General features: G+C 39.9%; 1 protein-coding gene across 1 annotated transcript in view; it reads right to left on the bottom strand.

The window, feature by feature from the left end:
* Window positions 1-11,037: 11,037 nt before the first annotated feature.
* Window positions 11,038-17,414, bottom strand: part of SH3GLB1 (SH3 domain containing GRB2 like, endophilin B1) — a 38,429-nt gene continuing 32,052 nt past the window's right edge. The window contains exons 8-9 of the mRNA XM_059925717.1: window positions 16,321-16,549; window positions 11,038-15,930 (exon numbers count right to left, since the gene is read on the bottom strand). Of these exons, the coding sequence (XP_059781700.1) occupies window positions 15,823-15,930; window positions 16,321-16,549 (337 nt within the window). The 3' untranslated portion in view covers window positions 11,038-15,822. The remainder of the gene's footprint in view (window positions 15,931-16,320; window positions 16,550-17,414) is intronic.

The following is a 17,414-nucleotide window of genomic DNA, read 5'->3' as shown; positions in this document are numbered from 1 at the left end:
GCTCTGCCCACCAGAGCAACACCCAGCTCTACCTACCACCAGTCCCTCCCATCAGGAAACTTGCACAAGCCTCTTAGATAGCCTCAACCACCAGAGGGCAGACAGCAGAAGCAAGAAGAGCTACAATCCTGCAGCCTGTGGAACAAAAACCACATTCACAGAAAGCTAGACAAGATGAAAAGGCAGAGGGCTATGTACCAGATGCAGGAACAAGATAAAACCCCAGAAAAACAACTAAATGAAATGGAGATAGGAAACCTTCCAGAAAAAGAATTCAGAATAATGATAGTGAAGATGATCCAGGACCTCGGAAAAAGAACGGAGGCAAAGATTGAGAAGATGCAAGAAATGTTTAACAAAGACCTAGAAGAATTAAAGAACAAACACCTAGAAGAATTAAAGAACAAACAAACAGAGATGAACAATACAACAACTGAAATGAAAAATACACTAGAAGGAATCAATAGCAGAATAACTGAGGCAGAAGAACAGATAAGTGACCTGGAAGACAGAATGGTGGAATTCACTGCTGCTGAACAGAATAAAGAAAAAAGAATGAAAAGAAATGAAGACAGCCTAAGAGACCTCTGGGACAACATGAAACGCAACAATATTCACATTATAGGGGTCCCAGAAGGAGAAGAGAGAGAGAAAGGACCCGAGAAAATATTTGAAGAGATTATAGTCGAAAACTTCCCTAACATGGGAAAGGAAATAGCCACCCAAGTCCAGGAAGCGCAGAGAGTCCCATACAGGATAAACCCAAGGAGAAACACGCCAAGACACATGGTAATCACACTGGCAAAAATTAAAGACAAAGAAAAATTATTGAAAGCAACAAGGGAAAAATGACAAATAACATACAAGGGAATTCCCATAAGGTTAACAGCTGATTTCTCAGCAGAAACTCTACAAGCCAGAAGGGAGTGGCATGATATACTTAAAGTGATGAAAGGGAAGAAACTACAACCAAGATTACTCTACCCAGCAAGGATCTCATTCAGATTCGATGGAGAAATCAAAAGCTTTACAGACAAGCAAAAGCTAAGAGAATTCAGCACCACCAAACCAGCTCTACAACAAATGCTAAAGGAACTTCTCTAAGTGGGAAACACAAGAGAAGAAAAGGACCTACAAAAACAAACCCATAACAATTAAGAAAATGGTAATAGGAACATACATATTGATAATGACCTTAAACGTGAATGGATTAAATGCTCCAACCAAAAGACACAGGCTCGCTGAATGCTTCCAAAAACAAGACCCATATATATGCTGTCTACAAATTCCTGCCCCAAAGGAACCTTGAAAGAAAATAAAATAATTGCTCTTTTAAGCCACTAAATTTTGGCATAATTTGTTACACAGCAAGAGCTAACTAGACTTCTTGCCTCAATCTCTCAATCTGGCCACAGGCAGAAAGGGATAAAGTAGCTCTAGCCCATTACTGTGCAATGGCTGATGGCATGGCCATGCAGATTCAAAGCCCCTGTGAGTGAGGAGCGCCCTGTGTTCATCACTGTGGTACTTATAGCCCCATCCCCCAGGACAGTGCTTAGTATATTTCACCTCACAAATACTTACGAAGTACCCACTCTATGCTAGGGACTGTGCTAGAACTAAGTGTCTAAGGTGTGCTTAGACATCATTGCTCTTGCTCTTAAGAAATGTAAGAAGAGACAAACATTAGACAAATAAATTGTGGTAAGTTCAATGAAGGAAAATAACCAGGTACATTTAGGGAGAATTTAACAGAGGGACATAATTTAGATTGGAGGAGAGTCAGGGCAGGGGTCTCTGAGAAAGCGACATGTAAGTTGAGACTGGAAGGATGAGAAGGCATTAGCCTTCCACTGGAAGAACACAAGGAAGAGCAATTCAGGCACAGGAGATAGCACCTGTGGAGGCACAGGAGATAGCACCTGTGGAGGCCTTGAAGCCCCAAAGAACTTGCTATGAATAATATACTCACACACTGTTTGCCTGCCTCGTTTTGCTCAGTGCTGTAGGTGTTGGTCCACCGGTCTCTCGACCTGTTTGAACTAGTGCCACCCCGGCAGGCTCTCCTCCTTCTGCCTGGTAGAAAGCCCAACTGTGCAAACACATCACAGCCCCTGCTTACACGCCTGCTAGCATCCCATTGGACAAAGCAGGTCACATGGTGAAGCCCAACTCAGTGGGGGTAGAGGAATACACTCCTCCCAAGGAGATGAGGGGAAGGGGTACACACACTTTTGGGAACAATCCTTTATGTCGGTCAAATGCCCTGTGTCCTCAACTAGTACGACTATTGCCTGGGCTCCCTCCTTTTATCTATGCTAGCACCATTGTAGATGGTACTGACACCAGCTAAACTGTTCTTGCTGACACTTTCAGCTCTTATATGCCCCCTCGCCTGGTCCCTCCAACCTTCCACGTCCATCAACCCTCCCAACCCAATGCCTTGTTTGATTCTCCGTTCTCATCAGTCTGCCCTGTTCCACAGCACTTAACTGCCTGTGCCAGCTGTATCCGGCTATGACAAGGAAATCTGATGAAAATCTAGGGTGCTGGCGAAAAACATTTCATAGAGATAAATTAAAATTGCCTAGGCTGATTAAAGCGCTGAAGAAGAATTGAATTGGAACGGAATAATAAAACTCACTTATCTTATAGAGATGCCATGAAAATTAGCTAGTCAGTATTCATGGTTTGAACACAAAAGAAAAATTGTTATTGATTTACGTATAACGTGTCCATTGTGTCTTCCAAAAGCCTCCTCAACTAATATATAACAGGGGATGGCAAAACCAAACGTTAAGTTTAGGATTCATCCATCTTAGCTTTACTTTATATATATATTTTTGCCAGTGAAAGAATAACATCGGTGGTGGTAAAGATAGCAACACCTCTCCCGGCAACAGGAAGGAAAGAAGCAGAAAGAGCTGGCTCTGGACCGAGACATTTTAAAGCATTGCGGGGTAGATCATAAAACACCATTGCATTCATAAAGTATGGTTCATTAGATTTTTGATGGAACGCTTCAAAGGGCGTCTGTTTTCCTTTCTCTTCTCCCCCTCCCCCCGCCCCCAAGCCCATCACCATTAGAGACCGTTTCAGGGTAAATTATGGCCTGTTCTCCAGCTGATTATTCCGGGCCTATCTGGCATGGCTGCCTTCTTCCTCCTGCTAACCAGCGTTCCTCCATCTCTCCGCTTCTTAAGCCCTGACCTCTGAGAGCACAGGGGCAGAAACCAAGAGGAGGGACTCAAGCCGAAGCACTGTGCCTCTCGGCGGTGGTGCTGGTAGGAGATTTGCGGGGAAGGAGAGCGGAGTTCTGGCCCCCTTAGCGGAGGCGGGTCAGGGTGCAAGGGCCTGCAGCTGCCGCTCAGCACCATGTCACGTTTAGGGACAAAACCTCCTTGCCCTCAAGCCTGCCTTTGCAATGTTATTGAGAAGGGCTTTCCAGTGGGTTTGGAGATTTTTCAGAGTTAAACGATATCATGCTGTAATAATAATGGTCATAATCATAAGAGGATACGTTCAGTGAGTGCGCGCTAGGCACTGTGCAGAGTTCTTCGGTGAATGTTCTCATTTAATTTCCACAAAGACCCTAGAGGTGGGAACTGTTACAGTGCGTAGTTTACAGAGCAGTAATGAACTTGCCCAGGGTCACGGCGCAGAGCAGCAGCAGACAGTGTGGAGAGAAGAGCAACGTGTTCTCCGTCACCTCTTGGGGCTGCCGCATCGACCCCTCCTCCCCCGGGGCACAGAAGCTCGTGTGCTTGTCCTGATCACCCTCTTTCCCACCTCTGTGGAGGGATTCACCAGGGCTCCCTGCCAGTCACTCCCCACCTGCTTGCTTGTGCAGTTTCCCTGCGCCTATCACGGCAGCTGCCTACACAGCAGAGCCATACTCAGCCTCTCTCCAGCCCTCAGACAGCAAATAAAAGCCCCCTGAAGTAACACAGCACACTGGTTAGTCACACTGGTTTTGGATCCACACTGTCTGGGCTCTGTTCTTGCTCCTATTGCTTATGTCCTCTGTGAGCTTGGGAAGTCACTCAGCTTCTCTGTGCCTCAGTTTCTTGAGGCTAATAATCATGCCTACTGTCTAAAGCCGCTGTGGAGGTCAAATGAGAAAATGCATTTGGAGCAGCGTTAGACACTTGTTAAATGCTCAATAAATACTAGCTATTATCAGCTGCATAGCACAGGGAGATCAGCTCGGTGCTTTGTGACCACCTAGAGGGGTGGGATAAGGAGGGTGGGAGGGAGACGCAAGAGGGAGGGGATATGAGGATATACGTATGCATATAGCTGATTCACTTTGTTATTCAGCAGAAACTAACACAACATTGTAAAGCAATTATACTCCAATAAAGATGTTAGAAAAAAATACTAGCTATTATTATTTCCTACTGCATACGTGCCACTGTCCTGGGACTAAAGGGGCACGAAAAAGCCCAGGATCAAAGAAATTTGGGGGTCTCCAGCAACCCTATACTGTTCTGGGGTGCTCTAACCATCAATACTATTTCAGGCACGTATATTTAGGCTAAAGAGATTTTGGCACACTAACTTGGGACCCTCATCACCATTTACAACATATAATGTGTTCTGAGTTTCAAAAACCTTTTGGAAAGCCCAGTTACTGAGGTGAGCTGAGTAGTCTGGGGACAGAATAGGAGAGGCACTCATTTCTTCCACTAATGATGAGACTAGCAAGGGCCCCTACTTACCCTGAGAGAGGGGCTTTCTCAGCCCGTTGGAAGTACCAAAATGGCGGGCACCACATGAAATTAAGGAACAGGAAGAAAGGGAAAGCATTCACTGGGCAGGAACCACCAAGCTGTGCTTGATTAGTTTGTCCAGCTGCATTTGAGAAGTTGCATTCTATCTTGGTAAAAGAAAGGATAAGCCTCTGTTCCTATCCATTTAAAATATTGGTTAGGCTAAGTGGTCTCATAGTTCATTGGGGGAACACTCAAGGTGGAAATCGAGAGCAAGGCTTTTGGAATTAGGGAGCCCTGGGTGAAAGACCAGGCTCTGCCACTCTATCAGCTGTGTGATTTAAAAGCCTTCATTTCTCCTTCTGTAAAATGGAGATAAGAGTGGTACCTACCTCACAGGTTGTTAGAATGAGACCTGGGTGTAAATCACTTTCAGCACAGTGCCTGGCATGCAGGAAGTTCTTAAATCATGACAGCTATTATTATATCATTTTTTGGTAAAGTTGCAAGGTCTCTGCTGATAGGACTTTTGGGAGAGAGGAAGCTGGGAAAGGGATGGGGAAGACCAGCAAAGCAATCCACCTGCCCATGACCCTGGTTTATGTGATCAGTGATGTGAAGCTACCTCAATGAAGCAAGTGACCGCAAATGGAAAGGGGTCTTTCCACTGCAGCCAGGTGGGTTTCTAAGGTAAACACATGGGGACTCCCCTGGTGGTCCAGCGGTTAAGACTGCGTGCTTCTAATGCAGGGGTCACGGGTTCAATCCCTGGTCAGGGGACTAAGATCCCACATGCCGTGTGGTGCTGCCAAACAAACAAACAAAAAATTTAGTAAGGTAGACACATGGCTGCTAAGAGCTGAACAAGTTTCTGAGTCAGTACCAATATTTGTCCATTACCAAACTAAGGGAAAAATTTTTTTGCTTTTTTGCATTGAAATGCATGCACCATCGGTAGATATATATTCTCTATTTTAGGGAATTACAGATATGACCCGTCGTTCCTCCGACTCTGAAGTAGTGAGCAGACAACTGAGCTACGTGTTCAGCAAACTCTGAAGTATAGCATTGTCACAGCAGTAAAGGAGTCACTGTTCTAACAAAACAATACACCAAGTTAACCCAACCCATTTAGTAATTTGCATGCCAGTTTTGCTATCTGGCAGTGAAGCAGCTATGATAAGCTGCTTATACAAATGACCATACTTTTCCTGAGTTCCCTATTGACCAAAAATATTTTTAATTGTTCGCTTTGCTAGTTGTTTAGTATCTCTCTGTTCAGTATCACTGTTGACACATTTCCCCATGTTCTGTTAAGTCATGCCTTCTCCTTCTGCTGTTCTTCCTTTCACCCCGCCGGGGGCGTGGGGCGGGGTGGTGGCATTCCTCGCCCTCCAGCCTCCATGGGCCCTTAAGTCTCAGCAGTCCTCTTAGGTCAGCTGTCTGGGAGTTGGAGGGCTAGAGTTTACAGAAATTGGGCTTAAAATTAGCCACAGTGGGCACTGTGTGGGAGTTAAAGGAAAAGTGGGAATGGGCTGAGAAAGAAGGCCTAGGGCACTGGTTTCCTGTTTCAGTTTTAGGAGTAAAGGAAAGGATTAGTGTTAGAGCAGAGGGAGAGGAAAAGGGGATACACCTTAGGGAGTTCACTGTCTCTAGAGACTCCAGGACCTTAAAATGAGCATAGCAGGTTCACAACTTTACCTAAGCTTTGGTTTTCCCATCTGCAGAGTGAAGACAACCATCTCCACATCATAGTGTTGTTACAAGAGCGAAATTAGAGAATGTGTGTAAAATGCTCGATACAGCGACTGGCTTATTGTAAATGCTAATGAATGACACTTTTTTTTTTTTATTGGTGTGCTCTTGTCCTGCCAAACAGGGTATATAAGCTCTTCAGAGGAAACCAAGACTCTGCTAGAAAGAACAATAAAGATTGTACAGATTTGTTACCTCGATAAGAGACACATTTGTAGAGCATATTCCCTTATGGCTGAATTTTGGAATAAGCTCTTCCAATCCATGGGCTCTTTCCCCTATTGCTGGCAAAATGATACTCTGAACATTTTCACTTGTTCACCAAATTACTCATTAGTAATGGCCTACTTAACTGAAAAGAGTCAGTAAAATGGTATTGTATTTCAGCTTAATTTAATAGCGTGCAGTAATATTTTGAGGACTGCCATTATTCTCTTTTATTGTTACTGCAGATGAGTCAGCTTTAAAGTGAAAGACAACAAGGTAGTTTTACTCTCTCTGCTTTATTTAAACATGCGCATCAGAATCACCTGGAGAGCTTGTTGAAGCACAAGATGGCTGGGTCCCACCCCCAGAGATTCTGGGGGCTGCATTTTGAGAACCTCTTATGTAAGCCAAAGCTGATTTCTCTGCACTTTCGGCTGTGACGGTAGCAGGGCTGAAAGATCCCCACTTGGCCTGATAAACTTTGTAGATTTTTTTTTTTTAGTTGCTTAAGCAGTGATTTATAGCTACTTTATGTTAGGAACATTTTTTTTTTCTGCCCCAAGAAAAGTTACACAGAAGGAGTATAGGAAATAATGGGACATTGACCATATTTGGGGGGCACATATAAAAAAATTGGTGTCTGTGTTACACACGGATTAAGAGCTTGGGCTTTGGAGTTGGGAAGACAAGGAATCAGATCAGGCTCTGCCACTTTCTGGCTCGGTGGCTCTCTAAACTGTTTTCCCATCTGTGAAATGGGGTAAAAAAATACCTATGTTCCTGCCAGGTTTAAAGAAGGAAATGCACATAAACTGCTTAATAAATGTTAGCAATTTTTTCCAAAGGGATGTAAAATCTCAATAGTGCTTAAGACTGTGAGTGCCACTGTTCATATTTGTTCATTAGAACCCTTCAGAGAGTCTGAGCATAAGTGGATCCTTTCCCTCTGAGGTCTAGGTCAGTTAGTCTGTCAGTCCAGGTAGAGAGATTTCTAAAGGAATCTCTCACACGTTTTCATTCAGTCTTTTCTAGAAAATTCAGACTGAAGAGTTTTGTTCTCTACAATTAAACAAACAACAAACTCATTGCCTACCTGCCAATAGATTGTGTCATTTAAGTTAACTAATAATTTGGGGTTTGTCATTAGTTACTATTAAAACACGAGCAACTTTGCCTTGTTTAGACCATCTTAGGATGCAAGAGCTTGAAGGACTTTGGAGATCAGTTGGTTTAATCCTTTCATTTTACAGATGAGAAATCTGTGGGCTTTTGAGGTTAAGTGAATAATTTGCCCGAGGACATAACCACAAATTTAATTTCTATTGGACTTGCTATCTAAATGCTCTCAGAAAGAATGGCTTATGATGAACTATTCTAAAACCACAATTGTTTCAGTCTCCTGCAACATGTAATTGGTTTATATCTAAACACCCTACTGGAAGGTAAATTCATTTAGTTTCCAAGGGTTACATTATGAAACAAATTTCTCTTGAGGCACTCATCAGAAAATTCCATGGAATAAAATTAGACATTTTATAAGTGCATGATTGAAACCGTTTCATAACCACAACATGCAATTGGTAGCAAATGCTTTGAAAACTTTCGGGTCAAAATGATCACGGAGTTTCAATGTCTCATTTCTCCAGATATAAGCATACACGACTGTTTTCTGAGGAAAATCTTGACCCTTTCTCCAAGTGCTCCTTTTTGCGGAGATAGAGTCACTTTCTCTACAGATTTCAACTGGTTAATTTTTGGTAAAAATAAGTTCAACTTGGGGCTTCCCTGGTGGCGCAGTGGTTGAGAATCTGCCTGCCAATGCAGGGGACACGGGTTCGAGCCCTGGTCTGGGAAGATCCCGCATGCCGCGGAGCAACTAGGCCCGTGAGCCACAACTACTGAGCCTGCGCGTCTGGAGCCTGTGCTCCGCAACAAGAGAGGCCGCGATAGTGAGAGGCCCGCACACCGCGATGAAGAGTGGCCCCCGCTCGCCGCAACTAGAGAAAGCCCTCGCACAGAAACGAAGACCCAACACAGCCTAAATAAATAAATAAATAAATAAATAAATAAATAAAAGTTCAACTCATTTTTAATGTTATTGGTTAAAGTATAGGGATTTGTACTCCACATTCTCATCAGAAAGCTTAACTTCTAACCTCCAGCTGCCAACCTCTTATGAAAAGCTTGATAATGAGAAATATATATGGAACTTTGCCTGAAGGGTATGAAGTTCATTCATTACTTTAGAAATACCGATAGTGATGATGATGATGATGATGATGGTGGTGGTGGTGACAATAATAACAATAATGATAGAAACTAGATGTGCATTTTCTGATCTTGCTGTCCAAAGGGGGCAATGTTTCTTAGGGCAAACACACGTAACAGCACCAAGTCTGAATCATTAAAGATCGTTTATAGATATCAGAATGCTGTTAGCAGCTGCGAGGGCTGCTGAAACTCAGCTTTAGGTGTGCTAAGAGTTAGGGGACACAAAGTCCCTGTCCTTGAGCTCAGCTAGGTTAGCAAGTAATTGCAATTCAAGGCAATAAATGCCACAGTTGAGTTACATTTATCTATGTGAATAATTAATTCTGCCTGAGGGAATCCAGAATATCTTCGTAGCAGAAGGAGCTTTTGAACTTACTCTTAATAAGTGAGGGTCTTCAGGTAGAGCTGAGTAAACTATATACCAAAGGCAAACAAGTATCAAAGCATATGGTTGCTGGGGTTACCTATTATACCTTGTTTCATACGACTTCACTACAACATGGGACTAGGCAGAAACATGTACCCTCAACCCTAGGGCATCAGGCTTTCAGAAGAGTTGCTGAGAGTTGTAGCCCATCTTCTTTCACCTCATAATTATTCATTTGTTTTGTTCTCACAAACCTAAAGCTTCCTGTATAGCCTTCCTTCCTTACACCCCCTCTTTTAAGTTCTCTTACTACTCACTTTTTAATGGCTGAGTAGTTCTGAGTTATAATCAACAAACTAGATGCTATTTTCAATGTATCTGGTTCATCCAAATTTGAAAATGGGTTGATCTCTGGGAAGCTGTCTGCTATGATTACTGGAGACGTTACCTCCAGGACATCTATCTTTTGGAAATATTGCCGAGCAACTTTTAGAAAACAGATACTTCTCTAAATAAATTTACTTCATTATCAATGAATCAACTGTGTGTTCTCTCATCCTGGAGATGCTATTGAGACTTAACTGATTATCATTACCCTTATTGAGCTGAGCCCTCCGTGTCAGGTTCTCACAGGTGGAAGGCAAGCCATCCAAAGCACAAAGATCAGCTGTAGGCCAAAGGTGGCGTTTCAGTCAGAAGGGGAAGTTTGGCATGGCTGACGTGTCCAGCTCACCATTTTAGAATATGATTACCATTTTAGAATAATATGATTATCACTTTGATACACTGCCATAAAAGCATAGCAGTTGAAATGTTCCACTAGCTACCTGTCTGGGAGTTTTATCTGGTTAGGTTACTTGTGTGGAAAAAATGAGACATCCTTTAAAAGCTAGATTTTGTAGGTAGGATGTACAAGGCAATGTCCATTTATTGTGACACCTTTCAAGGAAGATTCTATTTGGCAATGGCAGTGATATTTACTCCACTCAGATAGATAATAGCAACTGCTCTAACATACTTAGGTGGAAATTCTATTATTATCTACTAGGTGCCAGGCACTTTGCCCATAATATGATTAATTCTTTCAACCCTACAAGGTAGGTTTATATTATTCTCATTCCTGCAGATGGGCAAACAGGCTCAAAGAGGTTGACTGACACAAAACCAGGCAACCAAGTGGGAGAGCCGATGTTCTGCCTACCTTCCAGTTTCTACTTTCCCTATTATGTCCATGCTCCCTAAATGCAACAATAAGCCTGCATCAAAATTATCACAAGATTCCAGTCTGTTTAGGATTGTTCTCCTACCATTTCGGCAGAAGTCAGGAAAGTCAGTGCTTCCAGGAGACTGAATTAAAGCAAGGGGAAAGCCAGTACTACAAACATTCCCAAAGTATCACAAAATACGTAACAGAAGGTAGAACAGTAAATGATGTCAGAATAATTTAAGACTGATCTTGGATTTAATTTTGCAGGGTCTTTTTATCTTCCTTTTACCCTTTATTTTTAAACTGAAGGTTCTAAGAACATTCACTTGGAAGTCCTCCAAAAAGAAATAGTATACTTTCTTATACTGCCGATAAAGTGTAAGCCGGTAAGTTTTCTAGGGGGCAAAGTGGCAGCGACAAAAGCTTTTATAAACTGGCATACTCTACACTAGCAATTCTACTTCCAAATATTCACCTTAAGGAAATATTAAGAACACATAAAAGATTTAACAACACAATGTTCTTTAAAGCAGTTTATTAGCGAAAAATTGGAAACAACCTGAAAACAGTAGTTTAATAAAATGTGGCACATAAGATGAAATACCATGCAGCCATTAAAAAAAGATATAGAAACATATTTGACATGGCAGGATAGTCATGGTATTGTCAAGTGAAAAAGTTACAAAACAGTATGTACAACTTGATCCCATTTTAAAAAATCTATAAAAGCACAGACGAATCTGGAAGTCTATGCACCTAAGTAACAGTAGTTCTCCCTGGATGGTGGAATTATAGGTGATTTTTATCTTTAAACTATATATTCTTTTTTTCCTTTTTTTACCAATGCATCTATGACTTGTGGTATTAAAAAAAGCATTAACAATTCTTAAAAAGTCTCCTTTGAAGTAGGGAGAGCGGAGTTAGCAACCTGAGCACCGGGGTGTACACGTTAGTCTGATATAACTTTAATGGTTTGTCAGGGCGCTTTGATGTCAAATTGTGACTGTGTTGAGTGGAAATGTGGGTGGTGGTAGTGCTTACCCTTCTTCAGACTAAGGGATCCATCCCTAGAAACCCTCCACAGCAACCAAGTACTGGCATTCCAAGCAATATTTCCCTTTCTTACACTAAGCATACCGCATACCTTCACACCCACTTGTAATACAGCCCAGCAAGGTTCCTCTACACTCGAGAGCAGTGTTGTTGGTATACAGAAGGCAGGGAGAATTTTCAAGCGATGTCACATAGCACGTCTGAAGGTAAAAGGCACGATTTCTTTATTCTACTGAAGTGGGTCTCAAACTTGAGAGTGTAACCATCACCTAAATGGCTTGTAAAAACAGAATGCTGGGCCCTACCCCCAGAGTTTGATTCAGTAGAGCTTGGATAAGACTTAAGAATTGCATTTTTTCTTTCTTTGACAAATACTGAGTACATACTATATGCTAGGTCTCCTGCTAAGAGTTGGGAATTTAACTGTGATCAAAAGAATTAATAGTCTCAATCTCAGGGAGCCTACACTCTAGAGTGAACAGATATATACTAAACAAATAAATTATTAAAAGTAACTATATAATTACGATTAGTGCTAGAACACAGTAAAGAAGATCAGAATTCAGTTTTTGTCTTGAAATATTTTTTAAAATGTTACATGGAAGAACTAAGACTAGTTTTATAGCCCCTTGAAGACAACAAATAAGTACAAAAAAAAGGTACTTGGAGATACGAATTAACTTTTTTTTTTTTTTTTTTTTACGAATTAACATTTTTAACAGGTTCCTAGGTGATGCTGACATTGCCTGTCTTGGGGGTCCCACACTGAGAACCACTGCCCTGCTGAGCAGACTTTGTTAGGATAATGTGGGAGAAAGGGCAGTTGTGCTGTGGACAACCACCTGAAAGACCCCCATTGGAGTCTCACCATGAGTTAAGAGCCACTTAATCATCTGGAGAAGGGGTTGAGGCAAAGCTGGCTGTAGGTCAAATTGCAAAGTCTCCTATCTATTATCATGGCTTCTCACCCAGACTTGAAGTGCCACATACTAGGGCAACATATTTCAAACTTTCAGGTGTTCGGGAGCTAGGGAAGATATTTTTAAGGAATACTGTCAACAAAGCATGAAAGTAAGCCAGGCCTCTCTGGGTACACAAAGATGCTGATTTTTGTCCTGTGGTCCTTCATCTTCTGCATGTCCTCCCAGCACCAGCTCCTCCATTCACACTCTGTTCCTTTGTTCTGGTGAGGATAACAGCAGACTATGAGGATGGACTCTAGCCCACTAGTGACCCTGGACCCAGGTTTCGTATTTCTTACATTACTCAGAGTGAGGCTCATTCCCATTTCTGGGACCCAGTCTCCTACAATATGAATTTTTCTGATTAGCACCATAAAAAACAATTTAATGCAATGATCTTTTAGGTTAATTACCTTCAGGACAAATACATAAACAATCCAATCACTTTTTTTTCTGTTTGTAAAAGGAGCCTACAATTATTTCCAAGTTTACTATTTCATTCATAAATGCATCCTTCACATTACTATCCCTTTAGATTAAGCTCAGGGGCACAGAGATTATTTAAATAATTCTGAATTGCACCATGAATTAAGAGGCTTCCCAAGCTCTTCTTCCATGCCTAAGAACCTATGGGCCTTTACCTGAGTAAAAATTAAACCTGTGACTTTATAAAATAAGCCCAAACCGAAATAAAACAAACCAAAAACCCCCCAACCAACCAAACAAAACCCCACTAAAATAAAAAACAATAAACATAAGAATGAGCCCACATATTGTGGCAAATCTGTGGTGGACAAAGGCACAAAATAACCTTTGAACCCTCACATTACTGAAGGCTACTGTACATTATTAGGTTACTATAATCAACATTCATTTGATGGAAAGCAGAAGGTTCTGATAAAAATGTACACTGACTATGGTGAGGTTAAACCTAGATCTGGGTCTGATTTAAAGAGGGTGGAGGACAGAATTGATAAGGAGTAGAACAGAGCATGGCAACAGAAGATGTCTGTCTGGTACATAGTCATAAACAAGGCCGACCGTCTGGATAGGTCAGGAAGCTACAGGGGCTAACGAGGGAAAACATATTCACAGCATGTTTCTACTGTGCCAAGCCTTTCCCTAAAAATTATCTAACATACAAGATAGTTAGAAATCTATAGTTACAGATTTTATACTTACTTTATAACTGCTTTAAAAACTATTTTTTGCTATAAAATCCTCACAATAACCTTAAGGTGGCATAATTATTATCCCCATTTTGCTAACAAGGAAATGGCAGTTTATATGACATCTGAGTCGAAGCTCAAAGAGCACAGTATGTGAGGAAGACTGGATTTGAATCCAGGACAATTTCACTCCAGTACCCATACTCTTTCCCTTTTACTACTCTACTTGTCATAAACCTAATTTATAGTTGCTATTAAAGTTGACCTGATTTTTTTATATGATCTTTTAAAGCCTAAATCTTGATTTATATAACATAATAGATGGTACTCTAGGCTGGCCACAGAGCTTCCTTTCTGGGGGAAAAAGCTTCACTCAAGTGGTTCTAAGCTAACTAACCAGCTTGAGCAGCTTTGGGGGTTAACAGTATGGCAACTCACAGTGTGAATCAAAGCATCTTGTATAACTATAAAACTGCAGAGGAATTTGTCTCACAGCACAGAAATGTAACAACTACTGTTAAAATGTGAACTGTAAATTAAATTATCAACAGGTTTACCAAGCTCTTATTAGGAACTCTTAAACACCATTTTAAAATATCCTTTTGTGCTAAGTGTTCATTTTTTAAAGTACCAGAAAAATATCATTTTGACACATTAACACTTCCTGAAGAAATTAACTTCACCTTTACACTTCATGCATAAGCCAGACTGAACTACTTTTAGCTTTAAGAATGTGCTACATTCTCTTAGCTCCAGGCCTGTCACAACTTCTTCCTCTGCCTAGAACACTTCCTCTCCAAACCATCTCCCACTCCCCAAATCTGAATTAGGTGACTCCCAAAGCTCTGAAACACACTAACCCTATATTTCTTCTATCATCATGACACCGATTCTGTTATATGACCATTGCTTACTTATTTTTCAGTATCCTCCACCAGTCTTTTAAGATCTGTAGGGGGAAGAACTGTGTGCATCTTGTTCAGGGTTGTATTCCCAGTTGATCAGCATAGTGCCTGGCCCCCAACAAATGTCTGACTAAAGAATGAATGAATGAAGATGAGAGCAGAAGTCCTGACATGGAAATAATCTGCTGATTCATAGCAGTGGTCCAAATAGCAATTTTCTGATTCCAAGTATATCACTAATCATTTCATTAGTGTGTGTTTCATAACTAGAGAGCCTGATCAAGATAACCTAAGTTCATTAGTAAATTTTCAAAATTTTATTTGTAGGCTCAAAGTAACCAAAAGTGTATTGTTTGCATACAATTTACTCTATAATGAACACAGTTGTGCTAATCCATTTTTATAAGGATTTGTTGTTCAATAAGAACAAATTCTCTTTACTGCAGTATCTTCTTAACAGATCCAATTCTGATTATGGATTAAACAGTACCAATTGAACAATCTTAAAAACATTATTTAGTGAATTGAATTTGTCCCAGATGTTTTAGAACCTTAAACGCAAATGTACTAGAGAAATACGGTAATAATTCTCAAGGACTAGTTACTCTTAAGAAATCATTCAGTAGTGTTTAATAAAACAAAAAATCCTCAAAATAACTCACTGAACTAGAATATTGTAATCATTCCATGTCTGCTGGAAAACAAGGTAAACATGGTATAACTGCATTTCTGTTTATGAAAACATTCAGAAACATTATATTTTTTACAAAAGAGGTTTACATCCTAGAGCTCTTTTTAGACCAACAGTTAAAAACAAATTTTAACTTTATTCTTTGGCTATTAATTATACCTAATAAATGAGTCACGTATCAATTCACAATAAATTTATTTTACGTAAAAGAAAAAGCTTGCCATTAATGAAAAATTCAGTAGAAAACAGTTCTGCTTTAAGTTGGGGCTCAAAAGTAGAAGCTACTTATTAGTGAAACCTCAGTAGAAAGAGAATTTTGTAAGAAAACATTCTTGGCATGAAAGCTTTAACATAAATTCTGTAATGAAATATTTACCATGCAATTTTATTGGCAGAAAGGCCAGTTTGATGGCTAGTATTTTCTTTTCAGTCTCTTAAGACATTAACATGGAAGATACTTAAACCTGCTTTATTAAGAGTTAATTGTATATAAATACGGTGTATCTTTTCATAGTCCACCTATTTAATTGAGCAGTTCTAAGTAGGTAATTGGCACCCTGCCCTTCTGGTTTCCCCTTTCCCCCATTAGCCAGTCTGAATCCATTCCAACGACACTGAAAACAGTGATTACCTACAAAATAAAACATTTCTAGTTATTAACTATGTTAAGAAATAAACACACAGAAAACTAATCAGACTTAATTTGTTTAAAGTATAAATTATTCACTATCAAAGAATTTAAACATTATTATCAATTTGGTGAAAGATAAAGGATTTTATTAGAGATAGTTTTAGAAATCTAGTTATTTAGCAGTTAAAAGCTTTAAATATTTCTGTGATGTTCTATTTTGTTAAAAAATAGTAGTTAAAAAATTATAAAATGTTAATATAACCCGCCTCAATCTAAGAAAACATTCATAATAAACTATTTCCAAATAAGTAATGAGGAATTTGCATTTTGTTATACTGGAAGGTAAGTCGATCTATGATATAGTTTTCTTTTTATACCCACATTACTCACCTCATCTGCCAGAAGTGATAATTCAGTACTGTTTGCAGCATCATAATCATACAGAACCCTGGCCTTCCTGCTGCCACTGCACTCCTTAAGGTCAGTGAGGTTGGAAGGAGAGGTGATTACTAGGCCACTTGTTGAAGTCAAGGCAGAAGAACCAATCACGTTTGATGAAGCAGATGGTATAGGTGCCACAGAAGTCTGGTTGTTGTTACAATGATAAATGGATGGAAAACTGTTGAAAAGAAAATGGCCAATTATCTACTTGCAAGTGACCAAAGTTCCTGTATACCACCACTTGGGGGCAGTGTTTACCTTCTACCAACCTTCACTTTGGCTAAAGATTTGAGGATGCTAATATTTTAATGACAAAGTGCACTATCCAGCTCACCCCTCTAGGGTCAATTACACTAGAGAAAATGCAGGTTGTTTTTAAATATAAAATCCTTGAAAGTTTGTTTCAAAGCCATCTTTACAAGTATAAACTTAAAAAAGTTTTTAAAAAACACAACGGTTTTCTTTTTCCAGAAAAATGAGTTTATGATATTTCCAACAACCTTCTATAAGTATGTTCTATTAATCTTTTCCTCCCTTTATGAATTGTTAAATAAAAATACCAATGAAAAACTTACTTAAATGTTAGATACTACTACAAGAGCGAAGTTTTCTCAAGTTAATTCTTTGAGAAATATTTAAATAATTGAACTCTTTTTCATAAAATTGATCCAATCACATTTTCCTGTTCATTCAAGTATTTATTGAGTATCTACATATCCAACATCACTACCACAAGCTGAGATATAAACATGAAACAATACCATTCCTTTATGGACATGTAGACAAGTGAGGGGATGGACATTCAAATATGTTATGACTGATAATTAACATAATGAAGACTCAATGGGAGAATAGGGCAGATGTCACAAGTTCATTTTGTCTTCTATTTTTTAGGGGAAAAATAAAAGTTTTATTAGGAATTAGTGAAATCCCTGTGATCAATGTGCTTATAAATAGTTTAAAGATAATTTTCAATTTATTGTAAGCCTACTGTTTCTCCAATAATACTCAGTGGAAAACAGCATAAGATGGCTGGCCTATCA

The sequence above is a fragment of the Balaenoptera ricei genome, chromosome 1, assembly GCF_028023285.1.
Source record: "Balaenoptera ricei isolate mBalRic1 chromosome 1, mBalRic1.hap2, whole genome shotgun sequence".
Taxonomy (NCBI): Eukaryota; Metazoa; Chordata; class Mammalia; order Artiodactyla; family Balaenopteridae; genus Balaenoptera; species Balaenoptera ricei.
Note: the sequence above shows the minus strand (reverse complement) of the source record. Positions and strands in the feature narration are given on the sequence as shown.